The sequence below is a fragment of the Hylobates moloch genome, unplaced genomic scaffold (genome assembly GCF_009828535.3).
Source record: "Hylobates moloch isolate HMO894 unplaced genomic scaffold, HMol_V3 SCAFFOLD_3, whole genome shotgun sequence".
In the NCBI taxonomy this organism is placed as follows: domain Eukaryota; kingdom Metazoa; phylum Chordata; class Mammalia; order Primates; family Hylobatidae; genus Hylobates; species Hylobates moloch.
The window spans coordinates 68,649,886-68,672,361 of NW_026652278.1; the positions used below are offsets into that span (position 1 = coordinate 68,649,886).

Consider the following 22,476-nt stretch of genomic DNA (forward strand, 5'->3'; position numbering starts at 1 on the left):
TCTTTGAATAGTGTCTTTGCCCAGTCTGAGCCCGAGTTTGGTTTCAGAGGCTGGGAGGCGGTGTTTGTGGATACAGTAAGTATCCCTGTCATTTTCAGTGGGTTCACATTTCAAGGAACCACAATAGCTACCATTTAATACAACTTGTCTCAGAGTTTCCTCCAACTTATCAACTACGTAGTTTTTTAAAAAAGGAGAAACCAACCACCAGCAAACCCGTGTCTGTGCAATTGAAGTGGCACCTCTGAATCGTCTTCCTTTTCTGTAAAGGGAGAGATAGGAAAGAAGGAATGAGGAATGTAGGCTTTTCGCTGTCCCTGCAGAACCTGCTGTGACTGGGGTCCATGGCAGCCCGAGATGAAAGTGGAACTCCTGAGGTGTCTGAAAAGAGGTAACAGGAATAAGAAACAGGGTGTTAGGGTTATTGGAATCCTCCGCATGGCTCATCTTGAGCACTACAAGCTGCCAACAAGCAACAGATGGCTGGGGAGTGAGACGGGCAGGGAGAAAATATTATTCACAGATAACGTGGTGGTGATGCAGTGATGGTTTCAGACATATTCCTTGTTTCCTCCCGATGTTGCATTTCTGGTTGTCTGGGGTGGATACAAGAAGGCTGGCAACCACGGTTGGTATAAATGCTGCAAATCCAGATGGGCTTTTGGGCTATGTCCTCACTTTTTTTTTTTTTTTTAAACTGTGGTGTTTACCTGGAAGCTTTTGATTATGTAGGAAGAGTTTGAGCTGAAGAAGAGAATTCTGGATGTTATACTTTCTCATGAGAAACTTGAGTGGATAACAGTGTTTTGGAGTTTCTATTCTTCTAAATTGAAACTAAATTCCATTTCTGTTTTCCTAACAGGACTGGTGGACGAAGCCATTGATACCAAATCTCTGTTGGATGCTTCAGAAGAAGCAATTAAAAAAGACCTGGACAAGTGCAAGGTAGCTATGGCCAACATTCAGCCTCAGATGCTGGTTGCTGGGGCAACCAGCATTGCTCGTCGGGCCAACCGGATCCTGCTGGTGGCTAAGAGGGAGGTGGAGAATTCCGAGGATCCCAAGTTCCGTGAGGCTGTGAAAGCTGCTTCTGATGAATTGAGCAAAACCATCTCCCCGATGGTGATGGATGCAAAAGCTGTGGCTGGAAACATTTCCCACCCTGGTAAGCAATGCATGGCACTATGGCTCACCTCTGCTGAGAGGTTAACTCAGGAAAGGTCGTGAGGGAATATGTACCCCACAACCACCACATACAAAGTCTGGGGGCAAAAACTATAGACACTTAGTTTGAGAATGCTAGATTAATCTTTTTCCATCCAAATCTCTGCAGTTACCAGCAGGCTTGTTGTATGTTAGTTTTTCTGGACCAACTTCTCTGTGCTTTCTTTTTTTTTTTTGAGACGCTCACCCAGGCCAGAGGGCAGTGGCATGATCTCAGCTCACTGAAACCTCCACCTTCTGGGTTCTAGCAATTCTCCTACCTCAGCCTCCCAAGTAGCTGGGATTACAGGTGTGTGCCACCATGCCCGGCTAATTTTTGTGTTTTTAGTAGATAGGGTTTTGCCATGTTGGCCAGGCTGGTCTTGAACTCCTCACCTCAGGTGATCCACCTGCCTTGGCCTGTCAAAGTGCTGGGATTACAGGCGTGAGCCACCGTGCCCAGTCTCTGTGCTTTTTTTTTTTTTTTTTGAGACAGAGTTTTGCTCTTGTTGCCCAGGCTGGAGTACAATGGCGCAATCTCGGCTCACTGCAACCTCTGCCCCCGCCTGGATTCAAGTGATTCTCTTGCCCCAGCCTCCCGAGTAGCTGGGATTACAGGCTTCCACCACCACACCCAGCTAATTTTTTGTAGTTTTAGTAGAGACTGAGTTTCACCATGTTGGCCAGGCTGGTCTCAAACTCCAGACCTCAGGTGATCCACCCGCCTTGGCCTCCTAAAGTGCTGGGATTACAGGCATCCAGCCTGTGCTTTCTTAATATGGTCTGGCTAAATAGCTCCTCGCCTTGTTCAGTCATTATTTTGGAAAATTTTCAAAAGATGCATGATAACCAATTTACCATCCATTTAGTTTATGTAACTGGCGTTAACTTCTCTTGGGCTTTTCTTAAAATGCTTTTTTTTCTCTGTAAAGCATTCTCAATTTCTATCAAATCTGGAGGGCTTAAGTTGATCTGTGGGTCTCCTAGGCCCTACACCTAAAGAAAATCTGGGTTTTCTTTAGGTGGATTTTGATCATATTTTTGGTACTACCATGGCAGATCATAATTGGAACTGCTCCTTTGGTTGAAATCATCTGAATTCCTTCCTGTTTTGAACATCTGATGTTTTCAGTCTTGTCTATGAGTAGAATGTAGTCAGTGCAAGAGAGTAGGAAGGAGGGGCTCCCCTATCCATCTCTGGTTCAGGCAGAATCTTTCTAATATCCAAAACCCATTATCACTAAGGACATGCTTGGTTTCCTAATTGGAGTTTCTAATAGTAGAGTAGATTCCTAAATTCCAGGCAACTAGACAGAGTAGCGCAGCTCAGCATAAGTGTTAACATACTGAATGCCAAGGACAGCAAAGGAGTAGAGAGAAAGGTGAGAAGTACTTCAGGGAATGTATGTCCAATCTGAAACTGACATCTCCCATGTTCTGAGTTGGGCAGGCTTATCTCTTGACTGCCTCATCATAAGAGAGGTGATGGATGCCACCTGAGCCCAAAGTGTTCATGCCCAGGGATCTCCTGGGTACTTTTTAGTTGTACAGCCAAGAAGGCACCCTGAACACTAAACAGCTGGTTTGTGATGCTTCCAATGCTCTGCAGGCCTCAGGGCATCTGCCTTGTCCTACCTCCCTCCCTCTTCAATCACTGCCCATGATATTTACTGGCACCTTCACATCCAGCTTTTGTTCATGGAACCAGTTCTTCTGCTGCACAGACAGTGCTTTGGGGCACTGACCCACCCAGCTGAAAGTGAGGATGTCTTGTGTTTAGGACTGCAAAAGAGCTTCCTGGACTCAGGATATCGGATCCTGGGAGCTGTGGCCAAGGTCAGAGAAGCCTTCCAACCTCAGGAGCCTGACTTCCCGCCGCCTCCACCCGACCTTGAACAACTCCGAGTAAGTAAATTCAGAGATGCAGAGAACTGAGCAGGAAGGTGTTGAGACTGCAGCAAGAGAGAGGTAGATTGTGTTTTAGAGCCTCCATCACTAGGTGGCTTCGTTTAGCTTTCATTGGAAGCTTTGTGGGAGGCAGATCTCGATTTTCATTCCTGAATCCAGTGGAGTTATAACCTAGAGCTTACATGCATGGGTTTTGTGTGTGTGTGTGTGTGTGTGTAGTACTGGTGTGTGTGGTAGTGGCTTGCTGTGATGGGAGCGGCTGGAGCAGAGGAGCTGGCTTTGGTAAGTGTGGATGTGATGAGTGATGAGGTAGTGCATTGTGGTAAAATAATCTGCACAGCTTGGAGTAAGGAGATTTGGTGTGTTCTTAGTTGATAATGGTAGGAGTGAGGTGGTTGAAATCTTGTGTTGGTTCTTTCCTTTATTTGACTTTTTTTTTAAGTAACAAGATACATGCTTTTAAAAATTTTTTTCCAACTATAATTTAAGAACTTTAGATACCTTCCCCACTACCCCCTGCAAGTACTGTGAATATATTTTTACATGGTGTAGGAAGAAGCTAGCTAGGCAGTATGTTGCAGATACAAATTCCAGAAACAGAAATAGTGATTATTTCTAGACACTTATTCCAACTAACAGTATTAGAAATACCTTGACTTTGTAAATAACTTATCAAGGCAATAATCTGATTTACTTTCCCATATTTAATGTCAGTAAAAGATGTTAAGTTTCTAAGTTGGCTGAGTACAAAATTGGGTCATTGCGCACACAGCTAAGGAACAGTGTTTCCCAGCCTTCAACGCTTCTTAGATTCTTCCCAGCTGGGTGCTTGGTGGGTGTTTAGAGCTGGGAGAGAGGGCTATTCCTGGGAATGGCTTCTTATGTGAGCAACAGAGTTATGCCATTTAGAATCTGGATCTTAGAGGTCATTTGGTCCAGCTACCCCTCAGTGACAGATGAGTAACCTCAGGCCAAGGGGAGAAGTTACTTGCCTATGTAGCTGCTTTTTGGTAGAACCAGGACCAGAACTTATATCTTCTTTAGGGATTTTTTGAGAATCCTTCATCTGGTAGCACTGTCTAGAATTCCCTGGGATGTGACCAAAACAGTAGCTGCGAGCCTTTTTTTTTTTTTTTCTTTTTTTCTTTTCTTGAGACAGAGTCTTGCTCTGTCGCCCAGGCTGGAGCGCTTGGCATGATCTCAGCTCACGGCAACTTCTGCCTCCCGGGTTCAAGCGATTCTCCTGCCTCAGCTTCTCGAGTAGTTGGGATTACAGGCACATGCCACCATGCCCGGCTCATTTTTGTGTTTTTAGTAGTGATGGGGTTTCGCCATGTTGGCCAGGCTGGTCTTGAACTCCTGACCTCAGGTGATCCACCTGCCTTGGCCTCCCAAAGTGCTGGGATTATAGGCGTGAGCCACTGCGCCCGGCCACTGATAGCTTTTTGTAGAGAAACCTGCTTCTGTTGAGATTGAAGCAGGTGGTCCTTATGGCTCAGTGTAGGTGGTCTTACGTGGAGTGAATGTGGGTGGATTTTCTAGGGATGCTTTTTAGAAGAAAGGAAAGAATTCCAGGGGGCAGTAGTTTTAGGACTTCACTTACAACTTGTTTTCTCTTTTTTAGCTAACAGATGAGCTTGCTCCTCCCAAACCACCTCTGCCTGAAGGTGAGGTCCCTCCACCTAGGCCTCCACCACCAGAGGAAAAGGATGAAGAGTTCCCTGAGCAGAAGGCCGGGGAGGTGATTAACCAGCCAATGATGATGGCTGCCAGACAGCTCCATGATGAAGCTCGCAAATGGTCCAGCAAGGTAAGTAGTGAAGCTTTTCTTGTTGAGAAAGGATGTCTTCTCAGAAAGGATGAAGGACCATGAAAGACCCAGAAAGAAGAGTCTATTTGGAGTCACCCTCTCTCTCTCCTTTGGTTCCTGTGTTGCCAATAGCATATTCCTCTTCTTACCTGTGCTTTAGTGAGATGTTTCTGACACCTGATGGTTTCTCCTTCAAGCTTGCAAAAGCCAGAGTCAGGGTGCCTGTGATTTGAGAAGAGGGTTCCTGTCCTCTTTGTCCATTAGAGTGCCAGCTGCCTTGACCTTAGCATTTGGGGTCTTTTAGAAATTGCTTATCTTTCTTGGAACTGCAAATGTTTTTAGATGCTACATTGCTAATGATCAGAGCTTCAAATATGAATTCTGTGGGCTGTGCTAAAGCTAGATGAAATGTTTGCATTTTCTTTCTGTTTTTTTTTTTTGTTTTTTTTTTTTCCACAGAAGCAAGTAGATTGGTATCTCAGAAGCCATGTGCTTTTGTCCTTTCTCAGAATCATTTTACCTCTCAACTCAAGACAGCTCCAGGCTGTCTCTTACTCAGCAAATCTGAAGGTGTAAATATTAATGTGGTTGGTAAAAATATGGATGCTACAGCAGTCTTGCCCTATGAATAACTTTTGCCTATTTTCCCCTAAATGATGAAAAGTGAGCAGTAGCTTTTCTAGATAAGAGGAATATTGTCGCTAACCTTGCAGTGAAAGGTAGCTCTTAGTTCTAAACTGTTTCTAATATGATTCTAGATTTTTTTTTTAAATGTTTTTATGACGCTAGATCTTTATTCCCACCACCTATCTGCCTTTATTCTTTGCATATCCTAAAAGCTTTCAAGCTCTTGTGTCGATTGTACTTCCTCAGGGACCTCCTGCACCTGCAGCTGATCTTGGATTTTTTTCAGGCTGGGAAATTCACATTGGTTTTTAACTCTGTATTTTGCTGAACTGTTAGTTGTGAGCCCAGGTTCTAAGAAGGAAGGGAGACTTTGCTGGTGTTGGACCTGACCTGTAGAATTATTTATAATGGTATCTCTCCAACTGCATGTGGCAGAGCCCCACTGTGCATGGGGAGTGGGGGAGGGTGACAGTGAAGATTTTAAAGGAAATTTAAATTTCATTACAATGAACCAAAATACACTATGCAGAACAAAAAAAATATACATGAATTATTTAAAAAAAAAAAACAAACTTAAAAGCAGACAGCATTGGCCCACATTACTTGCCCCACTCTGCTGTTTGTGGCCAGAAGTCCTAAGGTCTGTCTCCTGAAGTGTGCAACATCAGGAGTTTGCTGACTTTGAGTTGTGTGAAGTCAGAAGCTACTTGAACCATGTGTGTACTGGGCTGGGGAGGAATATCTGTTTGTGTGTCTGTCAACCTATCTGTCTTTGTACACTGTGGGACTCTGAGCCTTAGCAGCAGTGAGCTGGCTTTTCTTCTGAGCAGCAGAGATGGGTCTTGGTTGAGTTTAGGCAAAAGAGTTTAGATGGTATCTGAACCCCTTGTTGGCCCTGAATCCTCTAACATCGTCATCCTTTGGAGTCAGGTTTTGTGTGCAGGTTAAGATTTTTAGGAGTGATAACAACCTCAAAGAAAATTCCATATAAACTACTTCCTCTTGAGTATAGATGTTTGATGTAAAGAACCTGTGTTCACCATTCTTTGTATAAATGGTTTGGCATCGTTGTGGCAGTTTTTAATTTTCTGTGTTAGTCTATTTTCAGCATCTGGCTTTTATAATCTCCATCCCTGGTTCTAAATTCATGTTCTCTCCATCATGATTCTCATTCTTAAATGAGCACCATTCTTCTGAGCTTCTGTGAGCTCAGCTGCAGTCACTTGCCAAGTTCACATATTATTCTATCTGAACTAGATAAGCAGAGTTTGGGGTGAGTGAGAATCTATTTTGCAAGAAATTTAGGTTGTACCCAAGGAGAAGCTTTCTGAGTTGGTACTAGCAATGGATGCAAAAAGAGATGGTAGAAGCTTTGCCTTGGAAGACCTTGAGGGGATAGAGAGCTGGTCTGATGTGTGGGTGTTCCGAGATGGGTGGCTGACGAGGTGGCTTCTTGAGGCCCCTTACAGCTGGGTGACAGTGGGGTACTTAAGTTCTCTTCAGTCACCATTCTGTTTGTTTTTCCTGCCTCTTTCCTAGTTTGGTATTCGTTACCTCTGATGTATCATTTTTAATTCTGGGACTTTTAACTCATGAAGGAAATAATCTATGTCTGGCAGCTGCAGAGCTGACCCAAATTGCCTCCTGTGTCCCAGGAAAATGTAGAACAGTGACCATATGATCCAGCAGTGTTCACTTTGTTCTGTACAAAGTAACTTGTGTGGTTGCATTTACTTTTTCTCTCCGGATTCCTTTTAAAGGTAATTTGCTACTATCGTTTGGTTGTTTGGCTCCTCACAAATATTCTGATGTGAGAATCACTCTTGTCAAGTTTGACTTTAGTATCAAGTATATTAAAGAAATGGATGCCACTTGCTTTCTTGGTGTGAAGATTTCTCTAGAAGCCCTTTGCCATTGGAGTGAGTCCCCTTTCTTCTCTCACCACATGATGGCTTGGGCTGAGTGGCGCTGGAGGCTGAGAATTCCCCCTTCTGTGAAGCTTGGTACACAAGGCTCCTAGAGAACATGTTTCTTTCTCATCCTAGGCAGGCTTTGGTTACTAAACCAGCTGAAGCCCAGTTTCCCAAGTCGTATTGCTCTTACTAACACTATCCCTATTTCTCATCCTTCCCGCCATCGACAAAGCCGGGCATCCCAGCCGCTGAGGTGGGTATAGGTGTTGTAGCTGAGGCAGATGCGGCCGATGCTGCTGGGTTCCCTGTCCCCCCTGACATGGAAGACGATTACGAACCTGAGCTGCTGTTAATGCCATCCAATCAGCCGGTCAACCAGCCCATTCTGGCCGCGGCTCAGTCCTTGCATCGGGAAGCTACCAAGTGGTCTAGTAAGGTACTGATCAGCACCCCCAGTTGGGGGCTGCTCCATATGCATCCGGCCATGTGCAGCCTTGACACATTGCATCACTCATGATCTGTGCTGGTCCTGTGAGTCTGAGCAGGGCGGGCATCTGTCTGTCTGCACCATGTTGTTAGGACTGGCTTCACAAGTTTGATAGGTCTGCTAATGCCAGATTAATTGGACTGCATTTATGTTTAGGGGATGAAGAGAGATGGGGGGTCACTTTTTGAAAGGATTCCTTTTCTTACTGATTTTGTGGCCATCGCTGGAACTTTAAACCCCTTGGGAAGCCGTGGATGCATCTCTCAATGACTTCCAGGTCAGAAACCATGGTAGACCATTACGAGGTCACCTGGCCTGACCATTGAGCTTTGCCTGCTCCCGACTGACCCCTCACTGATGGCTCAGGCAGAGTTGATGAGGGGGAGAGGCAGCTTTATAGGGCAGGGTCTCTGGGGGAGGACTGCTTGCTGCCCTGCACTTGGCTATGTGGCAGATGCTGGCCTTTATGGGAGTCCATAGAGAATGGGGCCTCACTGACTGCTTGTCCAGGTATCTCAGCGGGAGGGAGTGGGAGTGGGAAACGGAGTACTCAAGGCCACAAGACAGGCCGCCATAGAACTTTGGCCTTGGGGAATGAACCAAAGCTAGTTTGGAGAGTAGGGGGATTGGGGTGATCACTTTTCCCTTTAAAGGTGGCATGCTGCAAGAAGAAAGGCTTTGAAGAGTGATGGGTAGTAACTAACCATGGCACTATGCTATCTTCTAACCAAGGTGATGGGGTCCTGGAATGATCCTAGGTCTGCACTAGAAGAGGTAGATCCAGAGGACCTTGTCTAACATACCCCTTGCTTCTTGACTTCTTCCCATACCTGCATTCTCTCCGGCCTCAATTACTGCCTGAGATGTTACACCCTTCCAGCATAAATGATGAACCGCTTCATGGTGCCTGTAGAGGCCTCTTGCAGAGCACCCTGCAGTGGTATGGTTTGTGTATGCCTCACTGCACTGTAGAGAAATGAAGAGCATGAGGGGAAAAATGAGTAGGGCCTGGACTTTTAGCTAGTTTTGAACATTGCAGTTGCTATGACTTGGGGTTGTTAGCAGCCAAAAGAGGAGCTTTCATGAGAGGGCACAGAATAAATAACTTGTCTGTTTCTTTACTATGACCCATGAGGGTTTTAGTAAACCAAAATGCCAAGTCTAAGATAAACTGCCATTCCTTGGAGTGAGGGTTCCCTTTACAGCCTGAATCACGACTTTTATTTTCCTAATGCCTTCTCTTGCATCCTCTTAGCTTAGCTGAGGGGAGTCTTCACTTAGCTGAGGGGACTGAAGAATTGATTCTTTACCCTTTTACGTGGGAAAAATTAAAGCAACATGTTCGTTCAGGCTGACGGGACAAATAAGAGGCAGTAGAGGGAATAGCCAGAGCAGGCTAGATCAGAAAATATCTTTTTTTTTTTTTTTTCCCCCTCACCCAGGCTGAGAATAGTTACTTGGGGTTTGAAATTCTAGTTAAGTAGCAAGAGCCCTTGGCTGCTATTTGCAACAAGGGTAAGCATGAAGAGGGTGATTTCAGCATCTGGAAAGGCTCCTCTGTATTTTTCCCCTCAGGCCAGCTCTACTGCTTTCTCCCTATAGAAATGAAGTGCCTGTTTAACCAGCTCCTTGGCCTGTCCCCAGTTTATTGATATGATTAACCTGGAGATGCCAAAGTGCTTGTTCAGTGCTGTGCCTGGGGTGCACATCTTGCCCTTTCAGACTAATATCTGGGTCTTCCTTTTTTTTAGTCAGGAAATGTCTCTCTCCCTCTCCTTTCCCCCTCCTCTCTCCTCTCTCTTTCCCCTCTCTCTGTTTCTCACACTGAGTGCTTGGGTGAGTGCCCTGTCTCATTCTTTTTTTTCCTCCAGTGCTATCCGTATCACTCAAGAACGGCCCTTTTCTCCTCTTCTCACCCTTCCGGAGGGATGCTAAGGTGGCAAGCTCCCTCCTCTTCTCTGCGCTTCTCCTTCCTTCCTTAACATGGCCAGAGTGTGGGCAGAGCTCACACTGTATCTTTGCTTCCCTCTAGGGCAATGACATCATTGCAGCAGCCAAGCGCATGGCTCTGCTGATGGCTGAGATGTCTCGGCTGGTAAGAGGGGGCAGTGGTACCAAGCGGGCACTCATTCAGTGTGCCAAGGACATCGCCAAGGCCTCAGATGAGGTGACTCGGTTGGCCAAGGAGGTTGCCAAGCAGTGCACAGATAAACGGATTAGAACCAACCTCTTACAGGTACTCAGGGAAAGAGGCTGCGTGTGTGTGTGTGTGTGTGTGTGTGTGTGTGTGTGTGTGTGTGTTGGAGTGGGAGGGTATAAGAGGGAGCAAAGCAGGAGAGAAAAGCTAGGTAAGGGAGAAAGAGGCACTTCACTCGGGACAGAAATAGCAGAAAGGGAAAAAAACAAATGTACTGGGAAAGACAGATTCAGGAAAGGTTACTTCCTAATCAAGTGAATGCTTCCATTTCTGGAGAAAGGGATTGTACTGACCCTAAGGGAAAAAACAAGTGGAATTCTGCTGCTTATTTATCAAGTGCCTTCTCTGTGCCAGCCAATGGGAATACAGAGGTAGATAAGTCTTGCCTTCAAGGAGCTTGTGGGCAAGGCAAACAGAGAAACATACCAAATTAAACTTTCTCTTTAGGTATGTGAGCGAATCCCAACCATAAGCACCCAGCTCAAAATCCTGTCCACAGTGAAGGCCACCATGCTGGGCCGGACCAACATCAGTGATGAGGAGTCTGAGCAGGTATGTGGCAGCTCTTTTTGGTTTCTGGCTGGCAGCTTCTGTGCCGTTTTGCAGTAATTTAACTCTGCTTTGGGGAAATTTTACCTCTTAATCGAGTATTGAGTATTCAGTATGTGGGATGCACTCAGACTCTCTCAGGAGGGGAAAGTCTGTGTTGGATAGATACATCAGAAATTTGGAATTGGGGCCAGGTGCAGTGGCACATGCAGGTAATCCCAGCACTTTGGGAGGCTGAGGCGGGAGGATTGCTTAAGCCCAGAAGGTCAAGGCAGTAAGCTGTGATTGCACCACTGCACTCCAGCCTGGGTGACAGAGTGAGACTCTTGTCTTGAAAAAACAAAACAAAACAAAACAAAAAGCCAGGAATTGGGAGCCAGGTGTGGTGGTGTGCACCTGTAGTCCCAGCTAACTCAGGAGGCTGAGGCAGTAGGATCACTTGAAACCAGGAGTTCAAGACTAGCTTGGGCAAGATAGCAAGACCCCATCTCAAAATAAATAAATAAATGAATAAATAAAATAAAAGGAATCTGGAATTGCTCTTGGGCAACTTTTGTCATTTTACAGATAGGAAACTGCCTAGAGAGGTTAAGTGTCTGAAATAACACTATGGATCAGTGGCAGTTAGGACTCTACTCAGTTCCTTACCCTTGGAATAAGTTTGGCTCTTTTGAGGCCTCCAGTGCCTGTTCATTTTAACTCACTGTATGTTTCTGGCTGGAGAGAATGTCCGCTTTCCAGCTCTCTGTGTGCTAGTGCCTCAGGGAGGATGAACAGTGCAGGCTTTTCAGGGGCATGAGGTAGTTAGGCCTGTGCTGAAACTGAAATGACAGCTCAAAGGAGGTGCTTCTCTTATATTTTCTTTAGGTTTCTCTGATATAGTAATAAGGATGCTGAGAAGGTTCTCTTAACCACTGCTTCCTGCATACACCTTGGCAATCACCCAAGTTTGTCCTCCTTCCCGGAATCTTGGCCCAAGTCTTTCAGGAAACCCTCATTTGAGTACCCCTTACTCTCCTTATTTCCCCTCCGGGAGGCCCTGCTCTGAGCAAGATTCCCAGATGGACTGCCCACACAGGGCTCCTCACACATAGGGTACATAGTTTTGTTGGACTAGCCACACAGGGCTCATCACACATGGGCTAAGGTGAAGCACTGTATTAGGTGTTAAGGGAGTTTAAAAAATTAAGAGACACAATTCCCCCCACCCCCCTTGGGGAACTCAAAAATAGTTTGAAAGAACAACTGTTTCTGATCTCTAGGCCAGGAGATAGGGCACTGGGGCGCTTTAGAGGAAATAAGGCGGCCATTCTTCTAGGTGCCATTATTGTTGCTTCTGCTAACATATTCTAATCCAACAACTCTCACCCTAATCCTCTCTTCTCCCAAACCATGGGAACTGTATCTTCACACCTAACTTCCATATATTCTATGCAGGGTTTGCACCCTTCGCTGTTTCTATGTCATGTGATCTCTTCTGTCCAAAGAAAGATGGAAAAAAATGGGGAAGGAAGGATAAGACTGAGATTCAGGCCTAATCACAGACTTAATCAATTAACCACTAAAAATATGCCTTGAGAATATCTATTATGTTCCATTAAATATTCCAATTTTAAAAAGGGTAGAAATTGATAGTATGGTAGAATGGAAAAAACACAGGACTGTTTGGGAGGCTGAGGCAGGAGAATCGCTTGAACCTGGGAGGCGGAAGTTGCAGTGAGCTGAGATCACGCCATTGCACTCCAGCCTGGGCAACAAGAGCGAAACTCCGTCTCAAAAAAAAAAAAAAAAACAAAAAAAAAAACAAAAAACCAAAAAAACCAAAAAAACAAAAACAAAACCCATAGGACTATAAGTCAGAAATCTTGAGTCCTAATCCTTACTCTATGAATGTCTCTGGGCCTGAGTCCCTTTGCTGACCAAGCGAAAAGAACAACTGATGAGGAATTCCAGCCCACAGTTACACTTATCAGAGCCTGTGAAACTGAGTACAAATTTTATGCAGGTGTGCATTTTTTCTGGGGGAGAATTCACCACCTTCATTAAATCCTCCAATGATGTATGACTCAAAAATAGCTAAGAATTACTGGGCTGATGAATTGCCAAGATCCTTGACTTTCTATGGTAGAGTACCAATGTGATTTCAGTCCTATAAGTCTGTGTGTTTCAAAGATTAATATATTTAGATTTTCATGGGTTTAAAGTGGTTAGTTGCTTGGTTTGTTCATTTGGTTGTTTTTAAAATTCATTAATTAAATATTTATGAAATACCTCCTGTGTGCCAGGCACCATCCTAAATACTGGGGGTATGACAGTGCACAAAATTGACAGAAATCTACTCTGTATAACTTAAATTTTAGTGTGAAGACAGAAAAAAACCTCAAAACTCCCAAACAACCTAGGTAAAATACGTAGTGTATCAGTTCGTGATGATAAGTTCAATGGAAAAAATAAGGCCAAGCGCGGTGGCTCACACCTGTAGTCTTAGCACTTTGGGAGGCTGAGGTGGGCAGATCACTTGAGCCCAGGAGTATGAGTCCAACCTGGGCAACATGGCGGAACCCCATCTGTACAAAAAATAAAAAAATTACCCAGATGTGGCAGCATGTACCTATTGTCCCATCTGCTCAAAGGCTGAGGCAGGAGGATCCTTGAGCCCAGGAAGCAGAGGCTGCAGTGGCTGAGATCACACCACTGCACTCCAGCCTGGATGAAAGAGAAAGACCCCATCTCAAAAAAAGAATGAGCAGGGAAATCCTCACCAAGGTGACAAGTGAGCAAATCTGAAGGTGAGGGGGATCCCTGGGGAAAGAGCAGTCCAGGTACAGGAAACAGCAAGTCCTGAGGGAGAAGCATGTTTGAAGACCAAGAAAGAGGACATGCTGTAGGCTATCTGAAGCCACAGTACACAATCAGCGATGGCCAGTTTTGGGTTCTTTTTGGTGATCTGGGAAAACCCCTAGTGATGCAAGCAAATATGGGGGATGCCAGGTACCAGTGGGGTTAGCTGCATCCCACTCCTGGCTGAAACCTATTTTAGAGACAGGTCTGCATCAGGGACTCTGGGTAACGGAAGGTACCTCTTTCCTTGCAGGCCACAGAGATGCTGGTCCACAATGCCCAGAACCTCATGCAGTCTGTGAAGGAGACTGTGCGGGAAGCAGAAGCTGCTTCAATCAAAATTCGAACAGATGCTGGATTTACACTGCGCTGGGTTAGAAAGACTCCCTGGTACCAGTAGGCACCTGGCTGAGCCTGGCTGGCACAGAAACCTCTACTAAAAAGAAGGAAAATGATCTGAGTCCCAGGAGCTGCCCAGAGTTGCTGGGAGCTGAAAATCACATCCTGGCCTGACACATCAGAAAGGAATGGGGGCCTCTTCAAATTAGAAAACATTTATACTCTTTTTTCATGGACACTTTGAAATGTGTTTCTGTATAAAGCCTGTATTCTCAAACACAGTTACACTTGTGCACCCTCTATCCCAATAGGCAGACTGGGTTTCTAGCCCATGGACTTCACATAAGCTCAGAATCCAAGTGAACACTAGCCAGACACCGTGCTCTGCCCTTGTTCCCTAGGGGACACTTCCCTCTGTTTCTCTTTCCTTGGCTCCCATTCACTCTTCCAGACTCCCAAGACCCAGGGCCCAGGCAAGTCAGTTACTAAGAAGAAAATTGCTGTGCCTCCAAAAATTGTTTTGAGCTTTCCATGTTGCTGCCAACCATGCCTTCCTTCCCTGGGCTGTGCTACCTGGGTCCTTTTCAGAAGTGAGCTTCGCTGCTACAGGGGAAGGTGGCCTCTGTGGAGCCCCAGCATATCGGGCCTGGATTCATTTCCTGCCCTTCCTCAGTTTAATCCTTCTAGTTTCCCACAATATAAAACTGTATTTCACTGTCAGGAAGAAATCACAGAATCATATGATTCTGCTTTTACCATGCCCCTGAGCAATGTCTGTGTTAGGGAAACTTCCCGTCCCATATCCTGCCTCAGCCCGCCAAGGTAGCCATCCCATGAACACACTGTGTCCTGGTGCTCTCTGCCACTGGAAGGGCAGGGTAGCCAGGGTGTGGCCCTGTCGTCTTCCCAGCAGGACCACTCCCGGCACTCCATGCTTAGTCACTGCCTGCAGAGGTCTGTGCTGAGGCCTTATCATTCATTCTTAGCTCTTAATTGTTCATTTTGAGCTGAAATGCTGCATTTTAATTTTAACCAAAACATGTCTCCCATCCTGGTTTTTGTAGCCTTCCTCCACACCCTTTCTAAACAAGATTTTAAAGCTGTGTAGGTGTTTGTTCATCTGTAACTCCAAAAGATCTGTTTTATCCTTTTAAAATTCAGTCCTAAGAATGAGTGCTTGTCCCCTAAGAGTGTTTAATGGCAAGGCAGCCCTGTCTGAAACACTTCCTGCCTAAGGGAGAGTGGTATTTGCAGACTAGAATTCTAGTGCTGCTGAAGATGAATCAATGGGAAATACTACTCCTGTAATTCCTACCTCCCTGCAACCAACTACAACCAAGCTCTCTGCATCTATTCCCATGTATGGGGTTCAAGAGAGTAATGGGTTTCATATTTCTTATCACCACAATAAGTTCCTACTAGGCAAAATGAGAAGGCAGTGTTTCCTTTTTGGTACTTATTACTGCTAAGTATTTCCCAGCACATGAAACCTTATTTTTTCCCAAAGCCAGAACCAGATGAGTAAAGGAGTAAGAACCCTTGCCTGAACATCCTTCCTTCCCACCCATCGCTGTGTGTTAGTTCCCAACATCGAATGTGTAAAACTTCAGTTGGTCCTGTACACTCAGGCTTTCACTATTTCCTTTAAAATGAGGATGATTATTTTCAAGGCCCTCAGCATATTTGTATAGTTGCTTGCCTGATATAAATGCAATATTAATGCCTTTAAAGTATGAATCTATGCCAAAGATCACTTGTTCTTTTACTAAAGATTACTTAGAGGAAATAAGAAAAATCATGTTTGCACCGGTTCTTCCAGTGGTTTGAGACACTGGTTTACACTTTATGCCGGATGTGCTTTTCTCCAATATCAGTGCTCAAGACACAGTGAAGCAAATTAAAAAAAAAAAAAAAAAAAATCCCTGAATGATGATTAGAGACATCACTGCTAAAAAACTACATTTATAAGCTAGGATTTGTTATATGCAAATATTTTCTGCCTCTTCTTTTGTTCTGTTTAAAACAATAAAATGCATTTGTATAAAAAAATGCTTTAAATGATGGGTATGTTACTTTAGCAAGAACTTTTAGGTCAGATTTCTCCTTTGTTTTGATGAATAGCCAATGAAACTAATCCTCAAGATCTGGAAACTAAAGATTTTTATTTAATCCAAATTTGCACTGAAAGAAGAAATCAACGGTGGTATATTTACTTAACAAGGATGTGTGTAATACAAGACAACCTTGGGGATTACACACTTGAAGGAATGGAAGTGGCAAAGGTTAACAGTAGGCAGAAAGCAGCTGGATGAAACAGTTTGTTTTCATCTTAGAAGATTCTAGCTATCTGTGGAGACCACCACTGTTCCCTGAAAAGTTAAAGTTAAGTTTGTAGGAGTACCACAGGTCCTTCCCCCCGCTGCAAGACAGAGACTTGCTCTGTTGCCCAGGCTGCAGTGCAGTGGTGCAATCTCAGCTCACTGCAACCTCCGCCTCCTGGGTTCAAGCAATTCTCCTGCCTCAGCCTCCCATGTAGCTGGGAATACACGCGCGCGCCACCACACCTGGCTAATTTTTGTATTTTTAGTAGAGATGGGGTTTCACCATGTTGGCCAGGCTGGTCTTGAACTCCTGACCTCAAATGATCCGCCCACCTTGACCTCCCAAAGTGCTGGGATTACAGGTGTGATCCACCACACCCGGCCACACAGGTCCATTTTTCATATTCCAAAGCCCAGTATGGAATAAATAGGGTTTTCAGGGATCCACCAGGGCTATAAGGCAGAGTTAGCTTTTGGGGACACAGTCCTCATCTTCCTTAAAGAAACACTGACTAAAATAGTAGGAGTAGGTTTTTAGAGCAGAGTTGGGACATCACTTTTTGCCTGATTTTCTAGATCTGAAAGGGGTAATATGTCATTAAAGGGTGATGATATTGATATTTAGTGTTGCCAACTGCCATTATCACTGCTTTATCTTGGAAAGTTGCCGACTATAAAGACATATTCCAGCCTGTTTGAGTTAAAGGAAAGTCCAAGGCTACTACTGAATTAGCAGTTTCTAAAACTGTCTTGTTTTTGCCATTTACCATATGTTCACTGGTGCTGCCTTCCTGCTGTAGTATAATCATTTTCTCAAATCAGTTGCCTCTCAGGACAGGATCAGCATTTTCCTAGGGTCCTTCTGTAGCACCACTTAAGGAATGAACCTATCACAGGAACTCCCTTTGAATAAAATGATGGTGACTCCCACACGCAGGAAAGAATCATTTACTTCATTTGCTCTTGATATACTCCCTTATGAATTTAGAACAAGTGATCTAGGATTAGCTGTAACTCTGTGCTTGAAAAATATTTTACTACTACTAAGTATTCAGGAATCTTTGTTATCAGTAGGTGGTGGTAGTGATAGGGAAGGGAGCTTTGATCACTAATCTCTCAGACTGTGGCCAGAATGGTGATGCTTAAGCCAAGTATGAATGGCTACTAACGTACTGAGGTTAGGGAAGGAGTACTGAGAAGTGCTTTGTAGCAATACTCACAGCTTGTGTGATGATGCAGAAGAAAATCTGATCATGTTCACCCTGCTTTGACAATGAGCCTTGCCCATTGGAGAATGTTCAATCAATAGTAGACCTAAAAAAAATCAACTTGTTGCTTTCATCTTTTTATTGATAGCACAGCCAGAGCTACCAAAATGATTTACTGGATTCTAGCAAATTAATAAATACAGTAATTTGATTGTAAAAGGAAACATTCTACTTGGACATTTTAGTGGAAATTGCTAGAGGGAAGGAGCTCCTGGCATACATTCTACTTGGATAGAAGAGAAGATAGTACAGGAGGAGAACTGGACAGTCCAGGTATAAATTGTTGAGATTAGGGATTCAGCAGAAAGCAAAGCAAATGTTCTGATTGTTCTTTTGAGGTATGAACTCTGAAGAGTCAAGACATTAAAAATAAAAAGCAATTGAACCGGGCAGCCAAACTTAGGCAAAAGGAATAAGCATTTGGCAACATTTTGACTTTAACTGCCAATCTGAGATTAGTTTCTTCAGAAATTTGGAAGCTGCAAAACGTTGCCTTTCTTATTCCATGAAAGGCAGGGCAGGAAAAGGTAAGAAAACTGCTCAGTGGGCTTCTTGTACCGGCACCAACCAGCAGCCCTTGACAGCATGGATGGGATGAGTGTAAGGGCTATCCTTAGCATAAGGGAAAGACGGTTATAAGTTGAGAAGACTGAAAGAAGAATGGAGCCACAAAGAGAAGAAAATAGCATAAATAACAAGAAGGAAACATGAAGAACAAGCACTTAATATCTTAACTTTCAGTCTTTCTCCATTTCTTGATGTCTAATGAGGCAAAATAACTGGGCAAGGACCACCAAGATGAAGAAGTTAAATAAAATGACACAATGAAGTTGAGTGCAATAATACAACTGTTGACTGACTTTCCAAAACCATGGTAATCGGTAGAGTATCATCAATGTTACCGAGGATTTTGTTTCTGCCTCATTATAACTCACTTCCATGCATTTTGTCAGTATAGTAGGTATATTTAAGCACTCCAGTGACAATTATGACAATAGTTTCTGGAAGAAATCTATGACTATAGCTTTGGGAAGCACACAATATGAAAAGGGAATTTCCCCTAAAGACAAAGAATGCAGGCAAATTCAACCCCTTAAGAACAATAACAAAAAAGATTTAAAAAGACTGATGACTGTGAGGCAGGCACATTTTCCTCCTTTTGCTGAACTGGGGCATGAGGCATTTAGGTTAACCATGGCTTAACTGGTGTTGGGTAAGCTTTATATTATAAAACATGAAGATGGCAAAGGTTTCACTTAAGTTTTTCTTTTACTACTTTAATTTGCTTAAAAGCACAAATGCTTGTGCTTGCAGTAACTTCCTAAAAGCAGAAGTAATGTTCCCTTTTACTACCTTAATAAAGCATTTGCCCCTTTGATACAAATGATTTCTTTACTGTGCTAACAGCTGAACCAGTGGCACAAAATTGAGATGGTATTTACTGCAGCAAGGTCCCTGTAAATCAAATTCTAAGCTTTACATAAAAATCTTATTTATAAAAAATACAATACCAAATACAGTGAGAATGGAGCATGGAGCAGCAGTGCTCCCTGCCAGGGCCATGTGGAAGTGGCTTTTGCTACAGTGCTTGCTTAATGGCACAAGTGAAAAGCTGAATAAGGCAAACACTTGAAGAGGCAGTTTTCTGTAAACTTCTCGGGGTGGGGGGAATTTCCTCTCTTGGGACAGATACTGGTTTGGGATGGCTAAGATCAGAAGGTGTGATATTTGGCTGCACCTGACACATCACAGATTTAAGATAGCTTCTGCTGGATGAGACCAGTTAACTCTTTTAAGAAAGAGGTTATCACTGTAGCTTTCTGCCTTTACTGTTAAAATGTGCAGCCGTCAGATGGTATCCTCCTATGAAAAAAAATCACCTCCAAAATCTTCCTAAGTGAAAAGATACAAAATAAGCTAAGTCACTAAAAGGTTTCCTTAGCTTAAAGCTCCTTAAGAATCCTACATTGATAACTAAGCAACTTTGTTAGCGGTGTGTAGCTAGACACAAAGCTTTAACTAGAATATGTATTCCCACCCACTTGGTACCTAATAGTAATACATCGTAATGACACTTGTAAAACAAACTGGTCTTGAGGAATTTTGGCCTCTTCTCATGTCCTCACTTGGAACTTTCCAGCTTTCGTGACGTATTTGACTCCTTTAAATGGCTTATATTTCTCCCCATACATGTCCAAACGGTTTACTTTTAAGCCTGTATCAAAAAGAATGAAAAAGAATAAATTATCATCATCCCAACCAATATAATGTTAGCAATGAGCACTATATGGTAAATCTGACATTAACCAGTGTCCCTTCCATCATTTGGAAGAAATGTCTCTTCTATCATTTACAAATTATTGCACTTTGATGGTATGGTTTTGGTTAAGATTCCCACACAGGCAGGGAATGTCTGTGAAGTATAATTCTACTTACTGTAAATATGAATAATTCCCTTTTTGGTGCTTAAATGAGGGCAGAGTTGAGGGGAAGCTGTTTGAAATAAGGTGCTCTCCAAAATCATTTGGTCGGTGCCTGGGAGACTGCCCTACCAAGCACAGTGTAAAAGGCAAATGGGCTACTGCTCTTTCTAGAGAAGGAAACTTTTGTTACTCTTCTAAGTGCCTAATAAATGAGCTTGCAAAACTCAATTACCCTTAACTACAAGTCAACCTTATCCTTACCTGAAATAGCAAGCTGCTGGATCTTAAACTGTATGTTGAGGCTCGGATTCTCTTCTGGTTTTGGGGCTCCAGACTGTAAATTTACCAGTCCTTTAAGACTTGGGAGCTTTTGTGGAGTAATTTTTCCCACATCCCATGTTAGTACCTTAAAAAGACAAAAAGGAAAAACAAATAGAACCATTTAATAAAGACAAACCCTCAAAAACAAAGTTCAAAGATATCATAAACTTCTGTACAAACTGAAGTGCAGTCTCTTGAAAACAAGAGATCTGGCATCTACAGTGAGTTTACCTCTGATTAGTTCTGTAACTCTGCAATGGGGAGTGAGGGCAGAGAATATACATTTGTTGAGCATTTTCTTTTGTATTAGCACCGTGCTTAGCACTATTCATATGTTATCTCATTGAGGGCTGTGAAGTAGCTTTTGTCTTCTATTTACAAAGCAGGAAATTAAAGCTCAGAGGAAATTAAGGCTCAGAGATCAAATGACTTGCTCAAGGTCACATAGCTAGTCAGAGGTAAGGCTGGGATTTGAACCTAAGGCCTTCTGATTTCAAATGTTCTCCATCATAACCATTTTTTCTCTGGGCCTGTTTCTTTCTTTCTTTTCTTTTTTTTTTTTGAGACAGAGTTTCGCTCTTGTTGCCTAGGATGGAGTGCAATGGCGCAATGTTGGCTCACCACAACCTCTGCCTCCCAGGTTCAAGCGATGCTCCTGCCTCAGCCTCCCAAGCAGCTGGGATACAGGCATGTGCCACCATGCCCAGCTAATTTTGTAGTTTTAGTAGAGATGGGGTTTCTCCATGTTGGTCAGGCTGGTCTCGAACTCCCGACCTCAGGTGATCTGCCCACCTCGGCCTCCCAAAGTGCTGGGATTACAGGCGTTAAGCCACTGCACCCAGCCTCTGTTTATTTTTCTGTAAAATAATCAGATTGACTTAAGATGGTGTTTTTAAAACTTTTAGCTGTGAAACCCATTGTTCAAATGAAATCTTCGGTGTGAAGGCTCAACAGCAGATGAGAAAGAAAGCAAAGCTGTCACAGTTGAAGCTGTGGGAAAGGACCAGGAATCTGAAGCTCCCTTTCTCAGCCCTGTGTGGTCTCCAGAAGGAGGTTCTTTGAATCCTTACAACTGTATTAAATAATCTTTAACATTCTATGATGTTATTCAAAAAACATGACTTTTCATTTATCAGGTAGCTCAATGACTCTGCTATTGAAAACAATCATATTTACCAGCTAATCAGGAAGCTGAGAGAAAATCATCTGCTACAGTTTCTCTGAAAACCCTGTTACACGAAAATTTAAGTAGGGTGAGGAAGCAACTTTCCTAGCCCTGTGAAAGAGTATGAAATAATGCTTTTAAATTATAAAGGAAGAAAAAGGTCTTAATGATCAATTTATGTAGAAAACTTAGTAATTCACAGACCATCATAGTATCTTCTTCAATCTACATAATGTTTTCTCTTTTTAAAAAGCTTTTACTTCTTTCTTATTAGATAGCAGAGTCAGGCTCTGGATTAATAATGGATGAGTGAAGGCATACTCTGAAAAAGGACAGAATGACACAATTTTCTGTTCATCTACTCAGTAGCAGCTGCAGGATTCCTTCTGCAGCCAGTGGCAGAAGCACAGCACAGTGTGCTCTCTAGGTTTTGATACAAACTTTAGTTTTAAACAAGGTGCCAAACCTTTCCCTCCATCCCTCCCCAGAAATCACAAAATAGATTGCAGAAACACTTGCTCACTCTTGATTTGAAGTGGCTGTACCTTGGTGACTGGATCAAATGTATAGCTGCCTTGTGTGGGTGTCAGGTTCATGTTCAGCACAACTTTTGGCATGTGAACTGTCACTGTAATTCCTTCAATAGTTTTCCCCATATTCTGCTTTGGTCCAATTGTTATATCAAATCTGCCACAAGAACTGTTCTCCTTAAAGCTGATACTATGTTTCACATACACTGGTATTGCCACTAGACTAAAAAGAGAAACAGAGAAAGATACAAAAGCACAAACACAATTAATGGTGTGGGGACAGCTCCAGAGGAATCCTGAAAACCTCTGTCCAGAGTATCCTACCCTGCCTTTAACTCCACAATAAGGTACTACAGAGTTGGCTCTCTGTAGCCACAGTTCTACATCCTTGAATTTGATCAGCTGAGGATTGAAAATATTATTTCAAAAAATTGGCCAGGCGTGGTGGCTCATGCCTGTAATCCTGGCACTTTGGGAGGCCAAGACCGGGGGTGGGAGGGGATCACCTGAGGTCAGGAGTTTGAGACCAGCCTGGCCAACATGGTGAAACCTCGTCTCTACAAAAATTAGCTAG

General features: G+C 43.5%; 2 protein-coding genes across 13 annotated transcripts in view; one reads left to right on the forward strand and one right to left on the reverse strand.

The window, feature by feature from the left end:
- Window positions 1-17,125, forward strand: part of VCL (vinculin) — a 127,480-nt gene extending 110,355 nt beyond the window's left edge. For 3 of the 5 annotated variants that reach the window (XM_058436395.1, XM_058436394.1, XM_058436396.1), the window contains 6 exons: window positions 863-1,165; window positions 2,984-3,108; window positions 4,736-4,921; window positions 9,981-10,184; window positions 10,593-10,697; window positions 13,789-14,637. In XM_058436395.1, the coding sequence (XP_058292378.1) occupies window positions 863-1,165; window positions 2,984-3,108; window positions 4,736-4,921; window positions 9,981-10,184; window positions 10,593-10,697; window positions 13,789-13,935 (1,070 nt within the window). In that variant the 3' untranslated portion in view covers window positions 13,936-14,637. Of the gene's footprint in view, window positions 1-862; window positions 1,166-2,983; window positions 3,109-4,735; window positions 4,922-7,693; window positions 7,898-9,980; window positions 10,185-10,592; window positions 10,698-13,788 lie in introns of all 5 variants that reach the window. The other 2 variants (XM_032140524.2, XM_032140518.2) reach the window with 2 other exon arrangements.
- A 394-nt stretch (window positions 17,126-17,519) lies between these two features.
- The window catches only part of AP3M1 (adaptor related protein complex 3 subunit mu 1), a 29,629-nt gene continuing 24,672 nt past the window's right edge, over window positions 17,520-22,476 (reverse strand). For 7 of the 8 annotated variants that reach the window (XM_058436400.1, XM_058436397.1, XM_032140527.2 and 4 more), the window contains 3 exons: window positions 21,918-22,125; window positions 20,148-20,292; window positions 17,520-19,678 (listed from right to left, as the gene is read on the reverse strand). In XM_058436400.1, the coding sequence (XP_058292383.1) occupies window positions 19,578-19,678; window positions 20,148-20,292; window positions 21,918-22,125 (454 nt within the window). In that variant the 3' untranslated portion in view covers window positions 17,520-19,577. Of the gene's footprint in view, window positions 19,679-20,147; window positions 20,293-21,895; window positions 22,126-22,476 lie in introns of all 8 variants that reach the window. The other variant, XR_009212820.1, reaches the window with a different exon arrangement.